General features: G+C 44.2%; 2 protein-coding genes across 9 annotated transcripts in view; one reads left to right on the top strand and one right to left on the bottom strand.

Moving 5' to 3' along the window:
• dzip1l (DAZ interacting zinc finger protein 1-like) overlaps positions 1-26,971 on the bottom strand; it is a 197,929-nt gene that overhangs the window by 54,063 nt on the left and 116,895 nt on the right. The gene's annotated exons all lie outside the window — the stretch shown is intronic.
• Positions 3,644-26,326, top strand: LOC140479130 (claudin-18-like). Its single transcript, XM_072573080.1, has 5 exons — positions 3,644-3,888; positions 19,676-19,840; positions 21,184-21,289; positions 22,721-22,831; positions 24,158-26,326. The coding sequence occupies exons 1-5, from the start codon at positions 3,669-3,671 to the stop codon at positions 24,354-24,356; spliced, it is 801 nt and encodes a 266-aa protein (XP_072429181.1). The 5' UTR covers positions 3,644-3,668; the 3' UTR covers positions 24,357-26,326.

Below are 26,971 nucleotides of genomic sequence, written 5' to 3' on the forward strand. Positions count from 1 at the left end.
AAAAGCCAACTGGGATGTAATTCTGGGATTCTCTCCCCTATTCTATTTCTGATCATTTTTACCAGCAAGAAATAAAGGTACAGTTCTCCCACCCTTGCCAGCTCCATTATATTTTTCAAGTGGAGTCCGGGCCCTTCATAAGGTTGACATCGTTCAGAACAGGTACAACTCAGACAGGTGATCTTTTACATTTCAGACTGAAGAAAATAATTCTTGGGATCTCTACTGTCATAATTTCAAATGATTTGAAGGCCCAGAGCTCTTTTAAAATGAAAATAAAACTTCACTGGCTTTCATTTGTGTAAAAGATAATAACCTCCTGCCCACCGCTATGACTGATAGGACATTGAGAGCAGCTTAACAAAAAAGGAGCCATTCCTGGGATTTGTCATTACAGCTGAAACCATTGTGAATGCTCGCGTGAGTTTTAAATGGCCCAGAACTATTTTGCTCTGCATCAGACTAAGTTCAGTTTGATTGACAGAAGATGTCACTTGAGGGATTTTGTAAAACAGATTTTGTTTTCAACTGATTGACCACGTGAGGGGGATTTGCATTTTTAACAGATTTATGAACAAGTGATTCTTTATAGCATGAACTATGTTTCAGTAAAACATTAATTAGACTATTAGGAGTTAATTTTTCTGTACCTCCATTTCAAGGACATAGCTCCCAAGGGCTGAATAGACCAAATACTGAGTGAGAGGGGTCTGCCTATGGAGGACACATGGGGAACATTGTTTAAAAGGGGGAAATGGGAATATGAGGGAGTACAGAGGGTGAGATGGAAATGTGACGGAGCCTCAAGAGGTTTTAAGCAAATAAGGGGAGAGAGTATGAGTGGGCATAAATCGGTTACGAGTAGACTTGAAGGGGCTATAAGGAATAGGGAGAAATCTGATAATGGAAGAGGGTTTGAGGGCCTGACATTCATCATTTAAACCGGTCTGAAGTCTCAGTTAGTGAAGATGAGAGTTCTAGCCTGATGAACTAGCCTTTCACCTGCCTCCAGTTTGACTTCATGCCTGATTCCATCCTGCCACGGCTCTCCCCAACAGGACATTGAGACACAGGGGCATCTTTTTTAAGTGAACCAGGTCTGTCAAGCTGGAAGGTTTGACTTTGCCTGGACAAAAAGTCAGCCATTAGAGTACAATCGCAAAGACCACCTCTGGATGGTTACACAGCATGTTGCTGGGAATTGGCACCGTGATTCAGTGATTAGCACTGCTGCCTCACAGCGCCAGTGTTCGATTCCAGCCATGCGATGGCTGTGTGGAGATTGTACATTCTCCCGTGTCCACGTGGGTTTCCTGCGAGTGCTCCGGTTTCCTCCCACAGTCCAAGATGTGCAGGTGGATTGGCCACACTAAATTGCCCATAAAGTCCAAGGACATGCAGGCTGGATGGGTTAGCCATGGAAAATATGGGGTTTTTGGGATAGGGTGGGAAGCTCTTTGGAGGGTCAATACAAAATTCATAGGCCAAATTCTCTGATTCCAATGTATGAACTGGGATGAGAGGAATCTGTAAGATCGACTCATTGCACATGGAGGTTTGTGGAAATAGGGGAGTGGCACATGAAGGGAAGTAAGGTTGCAGGTTTTTATCTTTATTCATTTGTTGGATGTAAGTGTCAATTGCAAGGCCCGCGTTTGTTGCCTATCCCGAACTGTCCCTTGAACTGGGTGGCTTACTGAGCCAGAGGACAGTTAAGAGTCAACCACATTGCGGTGAGTCTAGAGTCATGGCTAAGGATGGCAGATTTCCTTCCCTCTTGGACAGATAGGGGTTTTACACCAATCAATGTTATGGTTACCACCAGGATCAGCTTTCAATTCTAGGTTTAATGCTGCTGTTGGAAGCTCCTGCTTCAGGGCTATGTCACATCTGTCTGTCTTTTTTGATACCCTCACATGCCACTATTCCTTATTTGCAATGGCTCCATGGGATCCATCATCCCAGCTAGGCCCAGGTCCACCCCTCTTTCTGCTGCTCTCCGCCTTGCCCTCTAGAATAGAGATCAATAGATTCTCAGCTTTGATCAAATGACGAAATACTAACATTTTCTACTGTGGTAGTCACCTCTTATTATTTACTAAAACAATACTCAATTGGTTATATTGAAGTTTGACCAGCTGTCATGGTGAGATTTGAACCCACGTCCCTGATGCATTATACTAGGCTACTAGATCAGCAGCACATTGCTATTACCACTGCACCACCACTGTTGCACTCAGTGAAGGAAGGGTGATAAGAAAGAGAGATAGTCACTCATGGTCATGTACAATGACTCTAACTGAGGTTCAAGTATATTTTAGGAGGAAGATGGTGGCACATTGGGGATATCGTTAGACCAACAATCTAGAGGTTTAAGCTCTTACTCTGAAAGAATAAAGGAAAGTAAAGCGACTAACTAGGCATTGACAGCATCAAAGGCAGTCTTGTCTGAGCTATTATTTCTTTTTACCAGCTGTGGATACAATCCATGTTTATCACTTAGAAACAGGTTAGAGTGTTTGATTATGATTACTGTTCCAAATCTACAGTACTGCCTGGTACTAGGAGGTACAGGTATTTATGTCCACTGCTGCTAAATATGGTCTGTTATCAGCAAGAGGCCTCTATTCATGGGCCTGAACATGAAAGGCATTGTTTGTCCCCAACTGAACATCATCATATTTACCTAAGTTTAATTCAGAATTACGCACAGCTGTGAATGGTTTTCATTTAAGAAAGGTCAAATGATACAGAAATATCAGCAAAAGGTAGGGTTAAAAGAAAGGTTGGGGTGGGGGTAGGAGAGAAAATTTGGTGTAAAAATAGGAAGTGCAACAGACCCTGGAAAGAAACACTGGGCTGAATCTTACGGTTCTAGGCGAAGTGTGAGTTGTGTCAAGTGATTTGGAGAGATTCTCACTGCGAGACCCAGCACACCAGATCTTACCAAGTGAACCTCATTAACTACCTTCCCCACCCCTACAGTGTCTTATTCTATCCCTATCTTACCACGCACCATTCCTGGAATAACTCACCACTCAGAGGATATCCAGCATCCCTTACACCTGTGACTGTCTCTGAGGGAAAAAGTTTGCCTCGTCCTTAAATGGACAACATCTGATTTTCAACTGGATCATTGGTTGGAAATAAATGTTAGTGCCATTAACAGAACAACAGATAACACAGTCATCTGTCTGAGGGGTGAGAAGGGATTTTGGTTTAGGGTTTTATTCAAAAGACAGCTCCTTCGACAGGGTGGCACTCCCTTCCTACTGCTTTGGAACCTAGATTTTTGACAAGGACAGACGTGAAGCACAAACGTCTTACTCAGACACCAGGGTCAGTCAAAACCGACGCACAATCTTTCAATAATCTATCACAGTTTCATCCGTCAGAGGCAAAACACATTGGGTGAGTAAGAGAGGAAAGTTGCTGAATTTTCCCAGTAACAAAAGAAATGTTTCAAGGATCTGAAGATTTGGTCCAAGTTTCACCCTCTATCTAATGAAAACAATTTAAGCAAACAGGTGACTCACTGATTCGACACGGACAGGTTTCACAGTTTACGTCTATAGGTAACGTAGGGAACCAGGTCATTCGGTTGACAGTGGACCCACTGTTCAGACGTGTAGCGCTTGCTTGCTGCTGAGAAACTCCCTGTACACATCATGGCTACCACAATGTGCCAGTGTCTGGGCTTTGGCATCTCGGCCCTAGGTTTCGCCGGGACCATCGTTGCCACCGCGTTGAACATGTGGAGCACACAGGACTTGGGCCAGGATCTGGTGACCTCGATTTACAAATACATGGGTCTGTGGAAAACGTGCATGCAGCAGACATCCGGCTACACGGAATGTCGCCCCTTCTACACTGTCCTGGGGCTTCCAGGTAGGCTCAGAGGGTCCAATGCAGTTGGGAGTAGGCGGGCGGTATCAAAGAATAGCGCCTGTCCAGGAGACAGGTCACACTGCTAAAGCCGACAACACTGCACTAAAAGTTGTGTATCTGCATTCTTTACTATTACTGCTTCAAATATTGCTTTTAATTTCTATACAACCTCCCTTGTGATAAAGTGGCAGTGATCATTCACGTGTTTCTTGCTAAAATCATTTCATGATAATGTTTTCCATTATCAACCAGGTCAAGCATTAAAGGTGGAATGATTTGGATAATTTAAGAGAAATTCTATGATGGGAGAATTACGTGCTAGACTTCAATGGACAAACCAATATATTTGCAAGAGTTGAGCTTCAATGGTAATATTACTTTCTTAAAAAGGTATACTTCCAGGAGAGATTTTGAGGACATTTGTTAAGCCACTTTTGGAATACTGGGTCCAATTCTGGTCTCCCTGCTATAGGAAAGATGTTGTTAAACTTGAAAGGTTTCAGAAAAGATTTACAAGGACGTTGCTAGGGTTGGAGGCTTTAAGCAATAGGGAGAGGCTGAACAGGCTGGAGCTGACTTCCCTGGAGTTTTGATGGCTGAGGAGTGACCTTATAGAGGTTTATAAAATCATGAGGGGCACGGATTGAATGAACAGTCAAGACCTTTTCCCCAGGATAGGGGAGTCCAAAACTAGATGGCATAGGTTTAAGGTGAGAGGGGAAAGATTAAAAAGGGCCAATTTTTTCATGCAGAGGATGTTGCGTATATGGAATGAACTGCCAGAGTAAGTTGTGGAGGCCAGTACAAATACAACATTTAAAAGGCATCTGGCTTGGTATGTGAATAGGAAGGGTTTAGAGACATATGGGCCAATGCTGGCAAATGGGACTGGATTAATTTAGGATATCTGGTCAGCATGGATGAGTTGGACCAAAGGGTCTATTTCAATGCTGTACATCTCTATGACTCTATGAATTGGTTTCGATGGAGATATTATACTCAGGAACTGGGTTTCGATGGAGGGATAATTAGACTGGCGAACTGGGTTTCGAGGAAAGGAATATTATACTAGTGGATTGGGTATCAACAGAGTGATGATTATACAAGTGGACTGGGTTTCGACAGAGTTATTACCAAACTGGTGTTCAGGGTTCCAATGGAGGATTTTTTTTTAAAGTGGACTGGGTTTCGATCAATGTGTTGACATACTTCAGGGATGGGCTTCCATCAGTGTGTACATTTACTCAAAGGGTGGGTTGGTGTACACGAGAGCAGGGATTGATGGCAGTTTCACAAACCAACAGATGGGACTTGATGAGTGAAATGGCTTTTCGGAACCCAGACATTTAGCAACTGTTGATGGCTTTTCTGTCACTGAGAATCAGTTAGGATTCAGCAAAGTGCTAAAGGAGCAAGTCTGTCTTTCAAACGAGCTATTAAACTGGATTTCAGTCCATTCCCTTAGGGAGTTCTCTCTGCTTCTGAGCCTACAATTCATCTCTCAGGCAACACCGCTAAAATAAACAGTTTATACGGTTAGTTAACTCAATTCTTCTTGTTGGGATCTTGCTGGGCACACATTAGCTGTCAGGTTTCTTTCCATTACAATAGCTTCATATGGAAAGCCTTTCACTGGAGGAAAAAAGGTTTGAAAATCTTGATCACGCAAAAGCCATGGGCGGCACAGTGGTTCAGTGGTTAGCACTGCTGCCTCACGGCACCAGGGACCCAGGTCCAGTTCCAGCCTCAGGTGACTGACTGTGCGGAGTTTGCATATTCTCCCTGTGTCTGCATGGGTTTCCTCTGGGTGCGCCGGTTTCCTCCCACAGTCCAAAGGTGTGCAGGTTAGGTGAATTGGTCATGCTATATTGCCCATAGTGTCAGGTGCATTAGTCAGGGGTAAATATGGGTAGGGGAATGGGTCTGAGTGGCTTACTCTTCAGAGGGTTGGTGTGGACCTTTAGGGCCGAAGGGCCTGTTTCTATTCTGTAGGGATTCTAATCACTAAACGTATGTTCTTTCTTGATCCAGTTGCTTACAGATGGGAGTTTTTGTTTACAAATTGTTAACAGAACAAGACATGGAGAACTTAGGAACTTGAGTAGGCCATTCAGCCCCTCAAGTCTGCTGTACAATTCAATTCACTCATGCCTAGTCTGTATCTTAACCCATCTACTCACTGCCTCGGTTCCAAGATCTCCTTGCCCAACAAAAATCTACCAATCTCAGATTTTCGATTCATTCTCAATAGCTTTGAGGGGGATGAGAATTGTAGGTTTCCACTGACCTTTGTGTGATGTGAAACCTACAGAAGCACTGAAGATTTTAAACTAATGATGTACAAAGATTTGAGAGGGTGGGATATAAAACAGACAAATGACAAAAGAAACAAAAATGTCTCAGATTCCAACAAATCATTAGTTTGGCAGGTTGGATGAAATAGCATCTCATAGAAGATATTTCAACTGTTCATCTCAGCCATTTTCTTATCCAAACTGTGACATTTGTGAGAAAATGTACAATGAAACTGTATTCTACAGAGACAAGACACCCCAATATAATGCACATACTAACCTGCCTAGCCAATACTGCAATGAAATCCAATTACAAACTTCATCTCTTGGCAAACTCTGATATCCTGATAAATCCACCACGTCTGTGATATGCCCTGAAAATGAAAAATTCACTGACATGTTGCCTCGAACACTGAGGCAAGTCTTGACACAATGTAGTGACAAACCCAACTAATGAGGTAAGGGCAACACACTCCACTCATTTTGCAGCATGTCCTGCAACACATGGAAAGGTTTCAATTGAGGAGCAAAAGTACAAGATTAGAGAAGATGTAGAACAGTGGGCAGGAGGCATCGCTTCTCAGGATGTGGGAAATGGTGGAAAGACTGAAGTTATTGTCCATTCAGTTGCACTGAAGGATTTAAGAGTCAACTGCACACCTCAACTGGACCTTTGGTAAGGGTGGCAATTGTCCTTTTACGTATCTGCTGGGTTTTCAATAACAATCCCACAGCTTTTATGCTCAATTCATTTGGTGCCAGCCCAGATGATTATCAAATTTGCTGATTTCAGTTTTGCAATTTGTCACAGGGCCTGAGTTGCTGATCTAATCAATAACCACTACGTACACAGCAGGTTAAGAGTTAGGAGCAGGGAGAGGTAGGCAAGTCCGCCCTTCAAGCCTGCTCCACCTTTCAATAGATCATACTATATCTAAATGTGGTCCCAACTCATTCTCCTGCTTAGCCTCCACACTCTTTAACTCCTCTGGCATAAAAATATCCAATGGCCCAGCCTCCAATGTTCTCTGGGGAAGAAAGTTCCGAAGACTTGTGAATCGCTCAGAAAAAAAAACTTTACTCGGTTCAATGGCAACCACTGCTGCCTCACAACACCAGGGATCCACTCTCCAGCGACTGTCTGTTGCGGAGGTTGCACATTTTCCCCATATCTGCGTGGGTTTCCTCCAGGCGCTCTGGTTTCCTCCCAAAGATGTGCAGGTTAGGTGAACTGGCGTGCTAAATTGCCCGTAGTGTTGAGGGATGTGTAAGCTATGCGCATTAATCTGGGGAAATGTAGAGTAATAGGGTAGGGGAATGGGCTTGAGTGGGATACTCTCCAGAAGGCTAGTGTGGACTTGTTGGGCCGAAAGGCCTGTTGCCACACTTGTAGGGATTCTATGAAAGTTCCAAAGACTCATGAATCTCTCAGAAAAAAAAAACTTACTCCTTAGCTCCAGCTTAATGGATGAAGCTTAATTTTTAACGTGCATCTCCCGGTTCGGATCTCTCCCACAAGGGGCGATAGCGTCTCTTTCAAGACCTCTCAAAGCTTGGTACGTTTTGAAAAGATCACTCTGATTCCTGTCAGCTCTAAAGTATACAGGACCAACCTGTCTAATCAATCATCACAAGACAGAGCCCTCATCCAGGAAATCAATCAAATGAACCTTTCATTTACATGTAATTATGGACTTTCTTAAATAAGGAGACCAAAACTGTACACAGCAGTGCAAGTGCAGTCTCACCAATGTCCTGTCTAACGCTTGGCAAAAGATCCCTGCTTATTTAGCCACCATGGCTAAGTAGTTTCATAAAGAGTTGCGAGGGTGTGGAAGTCTCTCCCAGGGTTAGTGGCTGAGATCTAAATATGTTCAAGATTAAAAGGGATAGGCGCACGAAGGAGAAGTGATTGAATGAATCCAGAAATAGAATGTGATTAGAATTAATTGTATGTGTGAAGGGTTAGCACAGACAAGATGATGGACAGCAAGGCTTTAACTTCAACTTCCCTCCAAAACTGCAGTAATCCACACCAGTTCTGGGACTCATTCTGCGAATACCACACAAAACCCACTAATACGGCGATTCTCATTGTCAATCTTAAAGTATACTGCACCGATCTTCAGGCATCTGATGCATCACAGCAAACCAAACCATACTGGAGCATGTTCCTTGATTAAAATGGAAGCAATTTTAAGTTTTAGTAACCCAAGTGTTTATCCAAATATTGAAGAGAATGATGGCTTCCTATCACCAACATTAGCTCAAATTCTTGAGAGTACATTATACTGCAGGTGACCTTGCCCATTCCATGCAAACTAGGCAAAAGAACGTATATTGACACAGCCCTGCGCGCACTTGCCAAAATATTTGCCAAGTTGGAGAGAGGGCAGGGTGGAGACCGGAAGCAAGGGAGAAATGCGCTGAGTTGTCTGGGAACACGAACAAAGAAGTAAATGTCGAGGAGGCTGTCCGAGGTGGAGACAGAAGTGGGAAGGCCACAAGGAATTGTGGCTAAAGAGGAGACTTCTTGAGGTTGGTGTGGGGAAACAGATAAGGGTTCTTGTATTATTTATGAGACAGAGTAGAGAATGGGGGGGGGGGGGGGGGGGAAGGGGTTTCCTGGCAGAATATGATTGGTAGACTGAAAGGTGTGAACTGTGTGGGATGGTTGGAGGAAATTACAGAAGTTGAAAGCAGCAAGGCCATTGTGAGATGCGAGTGAAGATCATGGAGATGAAAAATTGTAGGAGAGTTGAGGGATAAAGCTGACAGCCTCCAACATAAAAAAGCAACCAATGGCCCTATGTACAGGAACTTCATTCATCCCTTTGCCATTTTCCTGTGTACCTCAGTTCAGTCAACATGATCAAGCAAACATATGGAGCCCACTGCAAGAATCAGCCTCATCCTCTCAAAAAATCCTCACTGTGATTCACTGCTGTTAGTGCTTTGCTCTCTATTTTCAAGATCTGGTTGGAGATATTTGTCAGGAACATCCAGGTTCAACATGTCATGTTACAATTCTTGGGAAGCCATTATGTCATTATAGAAACCTTTCAATGTGGAAACAAGCCATTCTGGTCCACAGTAACCCTCCAAGAGCATCCTACCTAAACCCACTCCCCACCCTATCCCTGTAACCCCTGCATTTCCCATGGCCAAACCCACCTAACCTGCATGTCTTGGGAGGAAACCCACGCAGACACGGGAGAATGTGAAAACTCCACACAGACCCTGAGGTTGGAATCAAACCCAGGTCCCTGGCGCTGTGAGGCTAACCACTGAGCCACTGTGCCATCCTGATCTGTTTGGTTGGAAATATTGGAATTGAGGAATCCACTGACAACCACAAAACCAATGTCGATTGTTGGAAAATAAATTCATCTGACTCACTAATATCCTTTAGGGAAGAAAATCTGCCAGCCTCACCTGGTTGTGACTCCAAACTCACAATAATGTACTGACTCTGAACTGCTCTTTGAAATGGCCATAGCAAGCCATTCAGTTGTATTAATTGCTACCAAGTCTCAACAAAAAGATGAAACCAGACAGAGCACCTGGTACCAGAAATGAAAAGGTGTAAAAATAAAATCAGCATTAAAATAGAGAGGTCATCTGATTGCTTTAAGTGTTATAAACCTGATAAATAAAAAAAGCTAGGACCCATGGTTCCATAAGGTGTGCTTTAATGGGGCCAGAATTCAATAACAACTTCAATAAAGCTTAGCTCCTTTAATTCAATAATACATCCCAGGAAATTTTATTCTATAAGATTTTCTATGAGAAGATTTTTTTTTAATGAGGCTAAATTTGTTAGGAAGGTCATTCAGTACATTATGTTGGTTCCATCATTTTGTGTCAATCTGCTGCCCTTTCCCATGCTCCTGCACACCATTCCTGTCCAAATCACCATCCAATGCTCTCTCTGAACACCTCCATTGAAACTGCCTCTACTACACTTCTAGGCACTGCCTTCCATAACTCACCATCGTTCTGTGGTATAGGAATAATCAGCCACAACTTTCATCCACCCCATTCTGTTACCCTGCCCCACAACACCCCAACTCACTCCCCCATCCACTACCCCCCCCCCCACTCTTCCCCACCCACTTCACCCCCATGCCCTCCATCCACTTTACCCCAACATCCCCCAATCCCCCAATCCCCCATCCACTTAAACTCCACTCCCTCCCACTCACAACCTCCACTCCCCCCACATTCCCCTCCCACTAATCTCCACTCACACCCCACACCCCCACTCCACCATGCACTCCCACATCCACTACCCCCTCACTCCACCACACTCTTCCTCACCCACATCAGCCCCACTCCCCCATCTACTTAAACCCCACTTCCTCCCATCCACGACCCCCATTCCCTCAATCATTCCCCCCCACTAACCCCCACTCACCCCCCAAACCCCACTCCACCCACTCCCCATCCACCTAATCCCTACTCCACCAGCCACTAACCCCTCACTCCACCCCACTCTGCCCCACCCACTTCATCCCCACTCCCTCCATCCACTTCACCCTAACACCCCCCACTCCCCCATCTACCTATATCCCACTCCTCTCCACCCAAAAACCCCACTCCCCAACCATTCCCCTCCCACTAACACCCCACTCATCCCCACTCCACCACCCACTCCCCATTCACTTAACCCCCATTCCATCTCCCAGTCCCCCCAGTCTCCTCCACCCACATTGCCTTCAATCCCCTCTCACCCACTAGCCCCCCACTGCTATCCGCTGCTGAAATTATTTTTTGCAATCTTATATCCTCCAGACCCTAGTCTTTCCGACGCCATTTTCTGCACCATAACGACCTTCAGCTCATCCAAAACTCCGTTGCATATTTCCTAACACATATCAAATCCTGTTTTTCCACCAGCCTTGTTCTTGTGGACCTACCTTAGTCCCAAAACATCAATGCCCTTACTGTAGGGATGCAATGATGTTATAATTTTGATATGTAACCCAGAAAATGAGGAATGTCAGAACTTACTTATGTCACAGACATACAAAGGTGACTGCGCTATAATTGATAATGGATGGGACTGCGTAGAAAGACAGAGACAGCCAGAAAAAAATCTGATCGCACTGGACCTAATTCTTGTCTGCAATGAAGTACAAAGTTTGACTTCCTGAACAGTCTCTGCAGGGAGGGAGTTTCATTTGCCAGCTGCACATATACCCACTTGGAAAATTAGTTTAAGCTGTAAATAGCCAATGTTCACTTGAGGGAGTGAGGGCTGTAGATGCTGGAGATCAGAGTCGAAACGTGTGGAAAAGCACTGCAGGTCAGGCAGCATCCCAGGAGCAGGAGGATCTACATTTCAGGCACAATGATGCTGGGCTTATGCCTGAAATGTCGATTTTCCTGCTCCTCGGATGCTGCCTGACCGACTGCGCTTTTCCAGTGCCACACTTTTCGACAAGAGTGCACTTGAGCCTGATTTTGGCCCTCTTTCATTTGCAACGAAAATGTTCCCACTGACATAACATCATACGGCAACATTAGGTGTCAAAACCAATTCTCACTCTCAAAACCCGGATCAGCAGAAAACTATATGGAGTTATACTTGGGGAGCGCAATAGCACAGTGGTTAGCACTGGTGCCTCATAGCACCAGGACCCAGGTTCAATTCGACCCTCAGGAAACTTTCTGTGCAGAGCTTACATGTTTTCCCTGTGTCTGCATGTTCCTCTGGGTGCTCTGGTTTCCACCCACAGTCCAAAGGTCTGCAGGATAGGTGGAATAACCATGGGAAATGCAGGGTTAATAGGATGGGGGGGGGGGGGGGTGCTGTTCCTCAGAGTGTCAGTGTGGACTTGATGGGCCAAATGGTCTGCTTACACACTGTAGGGATTCTATGATTATACAATTCAATTGCCTTTCAATTCACTGAAACAAAATGCGGCACTAGGGGCTGGGTTGAACACTTAACCTCTCCCACTGTGATTAGAAAGAAAAGTCTCTGAAATTTGTCTCATTGCTTTCATTGTAAAGTCGAGCTCCCTCACAGTGTGGAAGTCATATACCCAATTCAATATATCAGGGTTCCGAATGCACCAGAAGTTAAACTGTTCTTGCATATGATATCTTTCGCTATTCCCAGTTTTATAGGGAGAACTATTATGACTGATGGAGCATTCTGGAGCCAGGAAGAAGAAAGGGAAGAGATTAACCTAAACCCTCCAGTTGAGGGGCATTGATTTATGGGATGTGAGCATCACAGCATTGATTTATGGGATGTGAGCATCACAGCATTTCTTGCCCATTCTTAATTGCCCTGGAGAAGGTGATGGGGGAAGCTCCCTTTCAGAACCACTGCAGTTCATAGATGGAAAAGCAAGTTGCGAGAGAGATACAAACAGTTTACTGAAAGATATTGGTAGGTTAAGTAAGTGTGCAGAAAGTTGGGAAGCGGAATCTATGTAACCCAATCAAACATCAGGGCAGATGTCTAAATTAATTGATCCTGAACATTTCTTGAGGGACTCCTGGAGACGTTAAGCATTTTAAGAGAAACCTAATTTAAATCTTGTGAGTCCTTACGCTTTGTGTAACTGTGCAGATTGTCTGGTGAAATGTCACTCCAACATTGCTAGAGAATGATGAAGTGGGGGAAGGAATCACAAAATAGCAACAGGGTGTATTTCTTGATATCATGTTCAAATACTTTTCTACTTTCCTTTATTCCATCACACCCTTCTTCCAGAAGTGACATAGTCGACAGTGCTGGATGGTCAGCCACACATGCTCAAGCCTCCAGTATCAATGGGTATCATGTATAATGACCCTAAACAATGAGCCGAGCTAACAAAATGGTAGCTTGCACCAATTGGTAGCACATTGGCCTGAGAGTCAGAACAGACCGAGGACTTGAGCACTGAATCACAGCCTTAATAACAAGAAGGGTATTTTTAAAACTTTTTTTCAAAAATATCATATCTACTGTGTGGAGAGGAGGCATGGTGGCTCAGTGGTTAGCACTGCTGCCTCACAGTGTCAGGGACCCAGGATCGATTCCAGCCTTGGGCGATTGTCTGTGTGAGGTTTGCACATTCTCCCCGTGTCTGCGTGGGTTTCCTCTGGGGTGTTCTGGTTTCCTCCCACAGTCCAAAGATGTGCTGGTCAGGTGAATTGGCCATGCTAAATTGCCCGTAGTGTTCAGGGATGTATAGATTAGATGCATTAGTCAGGGGAAATGTAGAGTAATAGGGTAGGGGAATGGGTCTGGGTGGGATACTCTTTGGAGAGTCATTGTGGCCTTGTTGGGCCGAATGGCCTGTTGCCACACTGTAGGGATTCTATGGAATCAGCTCCCCACTTTTCAATCCCTCTCGGTCAATCGCAATAAATAATTTTATTTGCTTTTCTACACGCAGCTATCACACTTCAATTAACGTATAGCTTGGTGGGAAACAGAGGAACCAATTACCAAAGAAAGAGGAACTTTATTATCTACTTTATTATTTTCTCGTGTGTATCATGTTAATAAAAGTTTAAACATTAAAACAAGCCATTGGGTTGGTTTGATTGATCAAGTCAGGGAGCCACAAAAGTCCTCAATGAGCCCCATTTAACTCCATGGCTTTTCATTGACAGTGTGGTGCAGCCCTAGGAAAATATAATAAAACCCACAGCAACAATCGCACAAACACGGTAATAAGTTTGAAAGGGTGTCTGGTACAGAGTAAATAAGGGTTTCACTGTTTGAAAGTCCTTAGAAAACTTTGTGTTATTAAGTTGAGGCCACAGTTGTTTAGTAATTGACTTGCATACACAGCAGGAGGAGATTCTGTAGATTTCAGTTCTTAGTGGAAGGTTGTCTTCCCAGCTTAGTTTTTGATTGAGTGCTGTTTTCCAAGATGACAAGAGAAACAAGGAGGAGGAGAGAGGAAGAGAGTTCCAGTTCTTATTGTCACAAATACATCTTTCCTTCTCTCTGCTCTGATGTTTAAAAGCAACTGTTGTCAGATCATTCAGTATGTATTTGGAATCTTTGTCTTTCCAAGCTGGCTAATAGATAAGCAAGCCTTTCATTTCCTGATATGAAACTATCACACACAGATGATTTAACTTCCACAGGAAAGATGTTGTGGAACTTGAAAGATTCAGAAAAGATTTACAAGGATGTTGGAGGGTTTGAACTACAGGGAGAGGCTGAATAGGCTGGGGCTGTTTTCCCTGGAGCATCGGAGGCTGAGGGGTGACCTTATAGAGGTTTATAAAATCACGAGGAGCATAGATACGGTGAATAGACAAGGTCTTTTTTTCTTGGGTAGGAGAGTCCAAAACAAGGGGGCATAGGTTTAGGGTGAGAGGGGAAAGATTTAAGAAGGACCCGAGGGGTAACTTTTTCAAACAGAGGGTGGTATGTTTTTGGAATGAGCTGCCAGAGTAAATGGTGGAGGCCAGTACAATTACAACATTTAAAAGGTATCTGAATGGGTATATTAATAGGAAGGGTTTATAGGGATATGGGCCAAATGCTAGCAAATGGCACTAGGTCAGATTGGGATGTCTGGTTGACTTGGATGAGTTGGACCGAGGGTCTGTTGCTGTGCTGTATGACTCTGTAAAAGAAAATGCAAATTACCTGATGCTGACTCAGTTGTGCCTGGCATCGGTGTCTTCAGATAAAAGTGGTAATCTCAATGTAGATGGTTTTGAATTTTCCACATGGGTCTCACAACGCTTACCTCAATTTGTGTGACCACTGCAGCCATTTTAGGACCGTGTTATTGCCTTGTAATTAAGCTATTTTATCCCACAAAGGTCTCAGGTGTGGTGAAGAAGTGACAGAAGTTAAAATTTGATAGCCCATGTTTACCACTAGCATAACACTTCAAGTCCACAATACAGGTCTCAAATGTCAGGAATAATGAGAAGCTACACACCAATCTCAACAACATTTTAAAGGTTTTGTTTTACAAAGGAATTATTAATTCAGTGATATTTTCTCATGTGCATCATGTTAATAAAAATTTAAACATTAAAACAAGCCATTGGGTTGGTTTGATTGATCAAGTCAGGGAGCCACCCAAGTCCTAAATGAGCCCCATTTAACTCCACGGCTTTTCATTGACAATGCGGTGCAGCCTTGAGAGAGGGCTGTATTAGCCAAGATACTACAAAATCTTACACCAGTTCTGCTGATTTTGGTGGTACTCAAGGACCGTCTGACTCAGAATCACGCTGCTTTTCCCTAGGATCCATGACTGGCTTGCAGGGTGAGTTTCAAAACAGCCTTGTGCTGTTAATTCTGGCCCCAATCGAGAGTAATAGGATCACAGAAACCCTACAGTGTGAAAGCAGGCCATTCTGCCCATCGAGTCCACACCGCATCCCACCCAGACCGCTCGCCCGTCACCTCAACCCCACACTCCCTCATTTCCCATGGCCAATTCACCTATCCTGCACATCTTTGGATTGTGGGAAAAACCAGGGCGCTCAGAGGAAACCCATGCAGACACGGGGAGAATGTGCAAACTCTACGCAGACAGTTGTCCGAGGCTGGAATCGAACCCAGGTCCCTGGCGCTGTGAGGCAGCAGTGCTAACTGCTGAGCCACTGTGCCAGCCCAGGGTAAACTTTTATCATATTAAGCCATATCAGATTTCAACAAGGAAACACTTATTACCTAATAATTTAGCGGCTCCTGCCTGTTGATATGGTGGCGGTGCCACAACAAAAATGGTTCTTATAAAAACAGATACACTTTTGAGACAGGCACCCATATAAAAGACACAAAGGACCTCCAAACCTTCAATACACTGACTTCTGAAGTTAAAGTAAAAGCTGATTTGGTACCTCAGCAACACCAAACTGACTACATTCACAATGTTTGACCTGCTTTTGTCCCTGAGTCATAGCCATTTGGCCTGTTGTGTCTGTACTGATCATCAAACATTCATTTACTCTAATCCCATTGCTTGCGATGGTGTTTGAAGTGTCCAAAAGTATCTTGGAGATTCCCACCCTAGCATCCTTTCAGATACGGTGATGCCCTTTCAGACAACCATTTAAACCTCCTGCTTCTTACCTTAAAACTATCCCCAGTTACCAAACCCTCTACTGAGGGAAAATTCTGTCCCAGCCTTCCCGCAGTGTGGCAACCAGAACTGCACACAGTAGTCCGTATGTGGCCGAACTAACATGAGGCAATCTAACAGTTTGCCAGATGAACTCCATAGATTCTCATTGAAAACCAGCTGCACAAACTGAGCACTAAATGCAGCATAAATTACGTTTGCAGCCACCCTACAGAAGGTAATACCATCAGACCATAAAATGTCGGAGTATAAGTAGTCTACACAACTCAATGAGTCTGCTCCACCATTCAATTAGATCCTGGTTGATCTGATAATCCTCGACTCCACTTCCCTGACATTGCCCTATGACTGTCAATTCCCTTACTGATTAAAATTCTGTCTTGCAAATACTGAATGACCAGCCTTAATGTCTGCAGTAAATATCTTCAGATTGATTACCCTTCAAGAGAAGAGATTTGCCCTCATCTCTGTCCTAACGGGGACTCTGTGCTCTGAAATTATGCTGTCTGATTGTAGACTCTCCCACCAGGGGAAACAATGTCTCCATATCTCGCCTGTCAAGTCCCTGAGAATCTTCTGTGTTTCAATAAGGTCTCCTCTTATTCTTCTAAACTCCAATGAGTACAGGCCCAACCTAGGTCAATCTCTAGTCTTAAGGCAGTCCCACTATATCCAGTACTGCTGACATGGTGCAAAATTACCTCTGGGGGTATGGTCTGAAGACACCTTGCTTAATATTTCAGCTGGGCAACAGCCTCATTGACAGCATGGTGCTCTTCCAATACCCCATTGGCATGCCATAGAGTCATAGAGTTGTGAAGCATGGAAACAGACCCTTTGGTCCAACTCTTCCATTCCGACTAGATATCCGACATTAATTTAGTCCCATTTGCCAGCATTTGACCCATATCCCTTCCTATTCATGTACCCATCCAGATGCCTTTTACATATTGTAATTGCACCAGCCTCCACCACTTTCTCTGGCAGCTCATTCCATACACGTACCACCCTCTGTGTGAAAACATTGCCCCTTAGGTCCCTTTAAAATGTGATCTGCTCCACTAACGGGAGCCATGTTTAATGGCCTTGAACAGTAAACTATCTTACACAGTTGTCTCTCCTAGTGGAACTCTCACCTATCAGTCTGAAGATTGAGACAAAAATTCCATTCCTCACCTCAAACACAGAATGAAGCTGACACTTCAGTGAGGGGACTGATGTACTGTCCAACGGGGCATCTTTCAGTTAAGCTGTTTTACTGAAGGCTTTTGTGCCTATTGTGGCAATGGTGTGAATCAAGTGAGAGAACAGAATCCCTCAACACACATCACTAAGAATACGTTTGCTGCCAATCTGTCTCAATTGCCATAGGACTGTGCTCTGTGCAAATTGGCTACCACCCATTTAACAATGATACTAGCACTTCACAAATAAACCAGTGGCCATTAAATTTTATTGACATTGTGAGGGTGCACTTATGTGTCACACAAATACTAGTCTAGTATTAGCCAAGTACAAGTTTCAGTGTGATTTGGATATATTGAGTGAGTGGGCAAGTACAGGGCAAATGCAGGTTATCCCAGTAGGAAAATGAGGGAGGCGGTTATTATCTGAATGGCTATTAAACTGAGAAAGTAGACTTGGGTGCCCTTGTATACCAGTCACTGGAAGCAAGTATGTAGATGGAATAGGTGGCAAACAGGGCAAATTGTACATTGGCCTTCATAATGACAGGTTGGAGTACAGCACCGGGGATGTCTTGCCACAATTAGACAGGGCCTTGGTGAGATCCTATCTGGAACACTGTGCGGTCTCCTTAAATGAGGAAGGATGTTCTTGCTATAATGGAAGTTGAAATGGAATTCTAGTGCTATCATTGACTGAGAAGGAGGAAAATGTACAGGCTGGAGTTTCAGGACAATAGGATGTGGGAAAGATAGACAGAAATTGTAAGTATTACAATGGGCAGTGATTGTGGAGGTATTTGAATATATGAATGAGGAATTCTATTATATATTCCAAATCCCAGGCAAAACTGCAGTGTATTCTTTTACTCTCTCCTCTCTACTTATCCTGCTTGGGCCCCACCCTCTAGATAAAATTTGCCTTAGTTACTTCAAACTTGCAAGACCATAGTTAGCGCAGAACCTGGCCTGATGTACTGTCAACAAGTGGCAGCTTTCTGTTCAGTCGTTATACCAAGACTTTATGCACTTTGCTGCTTCTTTTAGTTCTTTCGGGAAATGTAGGTTATCATTGACAACTCAACCTCCCCTTGAACTGAGAAAGGAGAAAATGAGCACTGCAGATGCTGGAGAGTCAGTGTCAGTGTCAAAAAAGTGTGGCACTGGAAAAGCACAGCAGGTCAGGCAGCATCCGAGGAGCAGGACAGTAGACATTTCGGGCATAAGCCCTTCATCAGGGATGACCATTGAACTGAAAAGGCATTTCAGCGGGCAGTTAAAATTAAAGTCTGGAGTCACATGCAGGCCAGACCAGGTGAAGACAGGAGATTTCTCTCCTTAAAGCATGGGATTTTATAACATCAACCATAGCCTCATGTTCCCCATTACTGAGATGGTTTTTAATTCCAGATTTTACCCAATGAATTTAAATTCTATCAACTGCTGTGATAGGATTTGAGTCAACATCCCCACAGCATCAGCCTTTAGATTGTCAGTCTTGTGACATCACCAGTACACCACCAGCTAACCAATACACTCTGAAAGAGAATAATGTCATTCAAGAGTGAAAAATGTACCATAGAGCCTTTTTCATTCTTGGGACGTGGGCATTGCCAGCACAGCATTATTTATTGATCATCCATAATTGCCTAAGAAAGGTCATTATGGGTCTTCCTTTTATCTACTGTCATCTTTATGCTAATGGTACCTCTCGCTTGGAGGGGAACTCCAACACCATGACCCAGCAACAGCAAGAAAGGGCTCACTTGGGCCCAGCAGGTTAATATGTATGATTTTAAAGAGACTATTGAGGTAATGATGCTCCCACAACATCTCTGGCTCTGTTCTGGGAATAATGAGCATCCTTCATGGCCTCCCATCTAAGACCAGTTAATTCACTTAATTAATGTATTTGAGTGCCCTTCCTGGTCTGAGCAAGTCAGCCCCACTGCAGGGCTGTTTGCTCACCCACTCAGTCCATCCACAGGGTGCAGGGGTGCAAAACGTGCAGGATCGCATCGGCTCTCTGTGTATACTCAGCCCCTGGTCAGTGTCCCTGATGTTCACACTTGTGAGAATGCACACAGAAATTGTGATTTCCCTCCCAAGATGCCTTTTGCCGAACCACACTTGTCTCGCTGCACTCTCACCTCCACCAGGTAAGCCTTCTCGTGACGCAGTGACAGGTTGACAGGCGATTACTGGTAGGCATGCTAACACTTGTACCTCATGCCCACAGCCACGTTCCAGGCCGTCCGTGCACTTATGATCGTCGCCATTGTGCTCGCTTTAATCGGTTCCGGTGTCTCCATCGTATCCCTCAAGTGCATTCGACTGGGAAGTATGGATGATGCTTCAAAGGCCAACCTAACGCTCACGTCCGGGATCCTGTTTATTGTTGCAGGTAAGGCTCACCCCCCCCAAAACATGCACAGTTTGCCAAGCTTGCCATCTTCATGCTTTGACAAAGGGTCAGTGAGACTCGAAACGTCAGCTCTTTTCTCTCCTTACAGATGCTGCCAGACCTGCTGAGATTTTCCAGCATTTTCTCTTTGGGTTCGCCATCTTCATGTGTTGGCCAATAGCGCCAAATCTCATCCTCCGTCACCCACAGGTTTTGGGCAATGAGTGTATCAACCTTATCGGGTTTAACCCCTCACTCTCTTTCGATCAGTTCGAAGAGCTGTGAGTTTCAATCTCCCTGGGGATCAGTTACACAGGGATCAACAGCGCTGCATCTTAACAGCCAACGTTGAGCAGTGATGAGGCACTCAATTATGCAACACTTCATAGATGTACCCAACCTAAGCCACAAAACCTTACTTTCCAGCAATGGAGACAACAGTGACCAGTGATCAAAAATGGGACTCCTTGCTGATTTCATTCCCTCCCGCTCCATCTCAGTGAGCCGTGGGCAGGATTCCTCGCCCCAGGTTGTAGCCCTGCCTGGCTACATTAAGGTTAGGTGAGAATGAATCTGTGGCACGAGAGACCATCCTGATGGATGCGTTAACCACTTTCGCCACACAGGCAGCCCCCTATGCAATATCTGGATTATACAGTTGTCCGGGTTTTGGACAGGACCTTCTATTCAGTCCCTGAGTTGTCCAGATTGTAGCCAGTGCATTCCAGACTCTCAATCCAATAACACTGAGACATTTAATAACCGAAAAATCTTCAACACCCAGCAAAAAGTTATGGAAATTAAACCATAACCCCATTGCTCTTCTTGTGCCCACTGTCCTGCACTGGAGTCATAGGAAAGCAAATCAAAATGAATAATTGCAATAATGCTTCAAAAATATTCAATACTTTAGGGACATGGGGTGCTGGAATAGGTTTGTTAATGAGATGCTGGGAGGGTGTAGAGGGAGCTGACTGCATTACGTTTAAACAGACCCTATGTAATGCTCACATCAGCTGACTAACATAGCTAAAGGTCTCATTTCTCAGGGCCAACATCACTCACTGCAAGAAACACAAAGAATCCATTCCAGCTAATAAATAAATCTTATTTGGATCAGGCTTGAATTCAACATCTCTATTAAGTTTCCCATTAATCCTCTCTATTGTAAGGAGATCAATGCTGGTTTTTCTCTGATCTCTGACATTTCATTGATACATCTCCTCTGCACCCTCTCAAAAGCCCTGGCAGTCTTCCTGAAGAGTTGTGCCCAGCATGGGTCGATTAAGAGTGGATTTCTTCTCCTACCCTTCAACTCATACTTCTTGTTTGTGCCCGGACAGGAGTTTGTTGTATAGCTGGTGTATCGATCTACGGCAACATGTTGGTGACAAACTTCTGGGAGGCAAACATGTCAATGCTTGGGAATCAAGGGTCAGTTCAGCAAAGGTAAGATTCAGTGCAGGAACTTCAAACTGCATTACTAGTTTTCATTCATTTCTTTTCCCTATATTCGAGATGGGAACGAGTTCCACATTTATCTTTATTCTTTCATGGGATGTTGGGGGTACCATTTGTTACGTATCCTCAATTGCCCTTCCACTGGGTGGATGCAAGTCTATTTCAGAAGACACTTAACAGTCAGCCATATAGCTGTGGTGCTCGAGCGACATGTAAGAATGTGACTCAAGGTAAGGATTTCCATCCTTAAAGGATATCAGTGAATCTAGATGGGTTTTCAGAATAATCGAGGGCAGTTTCATTATTAAGATTCGATTTCAATTCTAGATTAATTAAACTTAAATTCTACCAATTGCCATTCCACCTGTCAACTCCCCAAAAACAGCCATCAAACCCAAAACAGCATCTCCGCCAAAACAGACATCTCCCCCAAAGTGCCATCAACCCCAAAACTGCCATCGCCCCCAAACCAGCCATCATCCCCTAAACAACTATTGCCCCCAAAACAGCCATGACTCCAAAAACAGTCATTTCCCCCAAAACAGACATCACCCCCAAGACTGACATTTCCCCCAAACAAGCCATCACCCCCAAACCTGCCATCACCCCCAAACCTGCCATCATCCCCAAAACTGCCATTACTCCCAAAACAGCCATTTCCCCCAAACCAGCCATCTCTCCCAAACAGACATCATCACCCACAAAACAGACATCACCCCAAAACAGCCATCACCCACAAAACAGCCATTTTCCCTGAAAAAACAATGACACCCCCAAAAATGCCATCTTCCCCAAAACAGACATTGCACCAGAAATAGACATTGCTCCCATGAGACCTCTGAAGTCCTCAGAAAGTCTCAATTTTCTTCACAGCCGGTGACCCTGGTTATTGTTATTAGCAACCTTCACAGAAGGGTTCTCAAACGGTGACAAGATTATGGATTTTCTTTTTCTGACGAATGTCAGTGATTAGATAGTTGCCCATTAGGGCCAGCTTTTAATTCCAGAGTTTTCTTGAATTGAAATGTCACCATCTGTTATGGTGGGATTCTGGAACGTTCGCCTGGGCCTTCGATTACTCATTCAGTCACATTACCACTGTGCCTTTGATTCCCCCGATTTAAGGGGAAAAGCAAAGATTAGATCAACATCTTTTCTCTAGTGAATGGTTGGAATCAGGAGTGTACTGCCTGAGAAAGTGTTGGAGGCCCATTCGATAGCTGCCTTCAAAAGATAATTTAAGAATTATCTGAAGAGAAACAGTCAGCAGTATGGCAGGAAAGGAGGTGAGGCAGTGGAACAAGTTGAGTCACTCTTGCAAAATGCCGGCTGGGACACGATGGGCTAAAAATGGCCTCCCTCTGTGCTGTAACTATTCTATGATAGTTTTCGGACTGATAAGGTTGTTGTTCTGCACAGGTACACATTCGGCTCGGCCTTGTTTATAGGCTGGGTTTCTGGAGGCCTGCTTGTTATCGGTGGAATAGTGATGTGCATCGCCTGTCGAGGTCTGGTCCCTGAGGAAGCTCGGTGAGTTACTGCGCACACTATAACGGGGAGAGCAACATCAGTGGCCATTAATGTCATCCATCACTTGAATCTCCAATGCAATATAGTCTCCACTCAAGGCTTATGTGACTTTCAGCACATAGACAGATGGAAAATAAAAGGAAGCGTTTGTGTTCCACGCTCTCCTTTCCATTGTTTACAGTTCCGTTTCTCACTTTGTTTGGCTGAGGGCAGGAAATATTGAGCTATTTTCAAAGGATTTTCAAAATGCACACCAACATTGATAGTGATCCTCAATTGTTCCAGCTGAGTTACTCTGGGCACTATGTTAAAATAAGACGCAAAAGCATCTTGCTCAATTGGCACTTCATCCACCACCAATGCTCAGTAGCAGCAGTGTGTACTATCTGTAAGAGGCGCTGCAGAAATTCACAAAGACTCCTTAGGTATCACTTTCCAAACCAGCAACTATTACCATCACGCAAGAGTCACAGAGCTGTGCAGCACAGAAACAGACCCTTCATCTATGCCAACCAGATATTCCAAATTAATCTTGTCCCATTTGCCAGCATTTGGCCCAGTTGCCTCTAAACCCTTCCTCTGCACATACCCATCCAGATGCCTTTTAAATGTTGCTATTACACTCGCCTTCACCACTTCCTCGACACCATACATGCACTACCCTCTGTGTGAAAAATCTGCCTGTTAGGTCTCTTTTAAATCTTACCCCTCACCTTAAACCTATGCCCTCTAGTTTTGGATTCCCCCATCCTGGAGAAAAAAACACATCTATTTACGCTATCCATGCCCCTCATGATTTTATAAACCTCTATAGGGTTGCCCCTCAGCCTCCAACGCGGCAAGGGAAAAATACCCCTGGGTATTCAACATCTCCCTAAAGCTCAAACCCTCCGACCCTAGCAACATCTTTGTAAATCTTTTCTGAACGTTTTCAAGTTTCACAATATCATTCCCACAGCAGGGAGACCGGAATTGCACACAGTATTCCAAAAGTGGCCGAACTAACTCCCTGTACAGCCACAAATCAGGCAAATCCGTCAGGTTGTATGCGCTGCTGGAGGGTGCACAGACACAGGCACCCATCTGGAGACAGGGCTGAGCTCAACCCAGGAAGGAACAAAGAGGTGGGGTGAGGGTGGGGGGGTAACTGCTTGGTTGAGGTGTTAGTAGTTGGAATGGCTGCCAGTCAACTGGAAGGAATGAAAGACAATTTATAGAATTGAGAACTTCAGGCAGTCAGGTTGTGGGTTTAACAGCACTTACAGCTTCGAGAGAAGCAAAGGTCAGACGGAACATCCCAGTAAAACTGGTCATTATTTTGTGCAGGTACAATTCGACCATCTACAAACTCCCGAGCCGTGGGGGTCCCTACAAGACAGGCTACAAAGCCAGCACACACCACGACACGGAAATGACCCACATTAGGAAGAGCTACCCCGATGATATTGAATCAAAGAAATCCGGATATAACCGCAACACCGAGGACTCCAGACGTGCCGCATCTGGGAAATACGACTATGTGTAAACTTGCTGGTAACCGCAGGGTGAGATTCTGAAACATGGCCAGGGTTTGATTTGTTTAACATTCTTCTGAGATACTTCCGCTGAGCTCACCTTCCTGACCAGTCACTCGCCGGTGTGGTTCCAATGCGGATAGGGATGACCAGCACAATCAATTGGGTAAGGGCCAGTCCAGTTTCTACACAGACCATGCAATTCAACCTCAGCGTGGAGCTCAAAGTGGACAATGGGGACTCTGCCACTAACACAAATGAAAAATTAGTACGAGAATATAGCACCCATTTTGTACCCCCACTGAAGTTGAATGTTACCCCACTGGACAACCCACACTGAGCTTTCGTTATTGTGCCCATTCATATCACCCATGCTAGGGAATACAAATACCCATGAGCCATTCTAATACTCCCACAGCCCCCCTAATCTTGAAGCTAGAAATTAGATAAAACCTATCAGGCCTGAAGAAAATGGAATGTGGACTCAGTGACCAGTGCAGCCTCTCAAATGGGTTCAGGAAGCAACCAAATGAGTTTCCTAGAAGACAATGGGTGAGGAATACAATGCTGGATGGGTTACAATGTTCTATCCCAAAGGGCTGGTATTAAACACTCCCAATTCTCAATCTGGATTGTGGCAGCAGGCTGAGCTGGAGGGAGGTGGGAACTCTGAAAGGTTTCATTGGCAGATAATCTTTCCAAGCTGGCACGCTCACTTAGCCATCATGGAAGACAACAGAGAACATGACGTTCCTCCTCTACTTTTTTCTTCAGTGTTTCCCACACACGAGGTACAAGGACAGAGAAACTGTGAAGTCTGAATGTCAACTCCAGACTCAGTCACATTCCTAACATAGCATTTGCCTCAAGTTGATGCAAAGGACTTTTTTTTTGCCTCCCTCTCCATGTTTCCAAGATCTTCCTGTCTTACCATCTCCCAGACTCCCCCTTTCCTTTCAGCCATTTGAACTCCCAAATCCACTTCACTTCTAGCTCAAACTCCTTCCCCTTCTCTACATTCATCTGATGTTGACTTCAGTTACATCTCCCGCTCGCCTCCTGTTGTACTGAAGCAAGGTGTCAAGGCCAGACTGACATGGTTGGTGCCAACGAAAGTGGGTAACAGTGGAGATCAGGAGAAGGAGCAAGGATAGTAATGTGAATGTTCGAGGGAACAAGTGGAGAAGATCACTTTGCATCATAATACAAGCAGAGGACATCATTCCTGGGAGTGACTGCAGTATTCTCAGTGCCTTTTTAAATCAAAACACCAACTTTAAGAGGGTGTCTCCAACATGGCTTAATTGCACAGTTTTTCAATCAGCTCTCCCTTCATTCTCCTTCACCTGGTTAGCACAAGGATTGATAGATTATTTTTCATTATTGTTTACTTTTCAATTTCTCTGCAACAAAGTCATGCACCAGGAACGTTTCACAATCTCACTCTTGCGGTTCAGCAGAATGTTTGCGCCTTGTGGGTTTTTTTTAAGTAACTGTTGTGAACGTGTTTTTTTTATTCTTATGTATAAATATCAGGCAAAAGTTTCATATTATCACATGAAACATCCACAATGAGCCAGATTCTTTTGGAGTCAGGAAAGCCCTGCAGACCTTTAAAGATGCCAAAATCCCAATCCCACTTCCACCAGAACTGATTTTTTTTCTCTCGTTGTTAAGGAGCTGAGAATAATGTACAATGCGGGGGAATCTCAAACTCTACAGGGTCAACTGAACTCTGTTCTGAGTTATAATGTGGCTGTTCCAAGCTCTCCGCTTTAACCCACAGTGTGGGAGTTATGAGTTCAACAAGGGGGCATGGACACTCTTGAAGGGCACATAAAGTCTGTTTAAGCATCGTGATTTAAAGTTTTATTTTCAAATCTCCTGTTGAAATTTGAAATAAAAGCAGGCTTAAGCTTTCATTGAGAATCAAAAATAACACAATTTAACAAAATGCTTTTGTTTAACAAGACGTAGGTTGGGGTGGGGAGGGGGGGGGGGTGGAATTACCCATGCAGTTTCAACAGAATTCCTCATGCTGACATTTCATAAGGGCTATCATGACATCATTATGAATGCTTGATGAGGCTTCAAAAGGTAGAATTATCTCAGCAGGAGATTCTAAGTTCATAATTTTATTGGCCACTTAAATGATTAACTGGCTTTGCGGCTTTTGAGAAGAAGCTGGTTTCTTTTTTTTTGTTCAGCCTTTTGTTTCTAATCAAACGGGTTCAGAGATGTTATTACACACCTCTGGAGCTGGTGGGACTTGAACCAGGCTCTCTCAGTCCACGGGCAGGGTCGCAACCACTGCACACAGCCAAAGTCCTCAGCACTTTTTATATGAGATTGGACATTTAAGGAGATTTAAAAGCTTCAAATGGGTTTTATGAATGGATTTTATTTTCTACTATCAAGTGTGCATTAGAGACAATTGTATTAGAGTGCTCGAATTTTTAATTCTTTCATGTCCACATGGTTCCTGAGTTCTGTATATGATGTATACTTGGTGATGAGCTATGAAGGTGGCATGAATTGGCACGGGGGTAAGTGTACGGAGAATGAGGTGATATAGACAGGCCGTATGGGGGTGCATAAGAGCCACAATTTGGTCAGGAGGGGATAA

This window comes from Chiloscyllium punctatum, chromosome 6 (genome assembly GCF_047496795.1).
Source record: "Chiloscyllium punctatum isolate Juve2018m chromosome 6, sChiPun1.3, whole genome shotgun sequence".
NCBI lineage: Eukaryota > Metazoa > Chordata > Chondrichthyes > Orectolobiformes > Hemiscylliidae > Chiloscyllium > Chiloscyllium punctatum.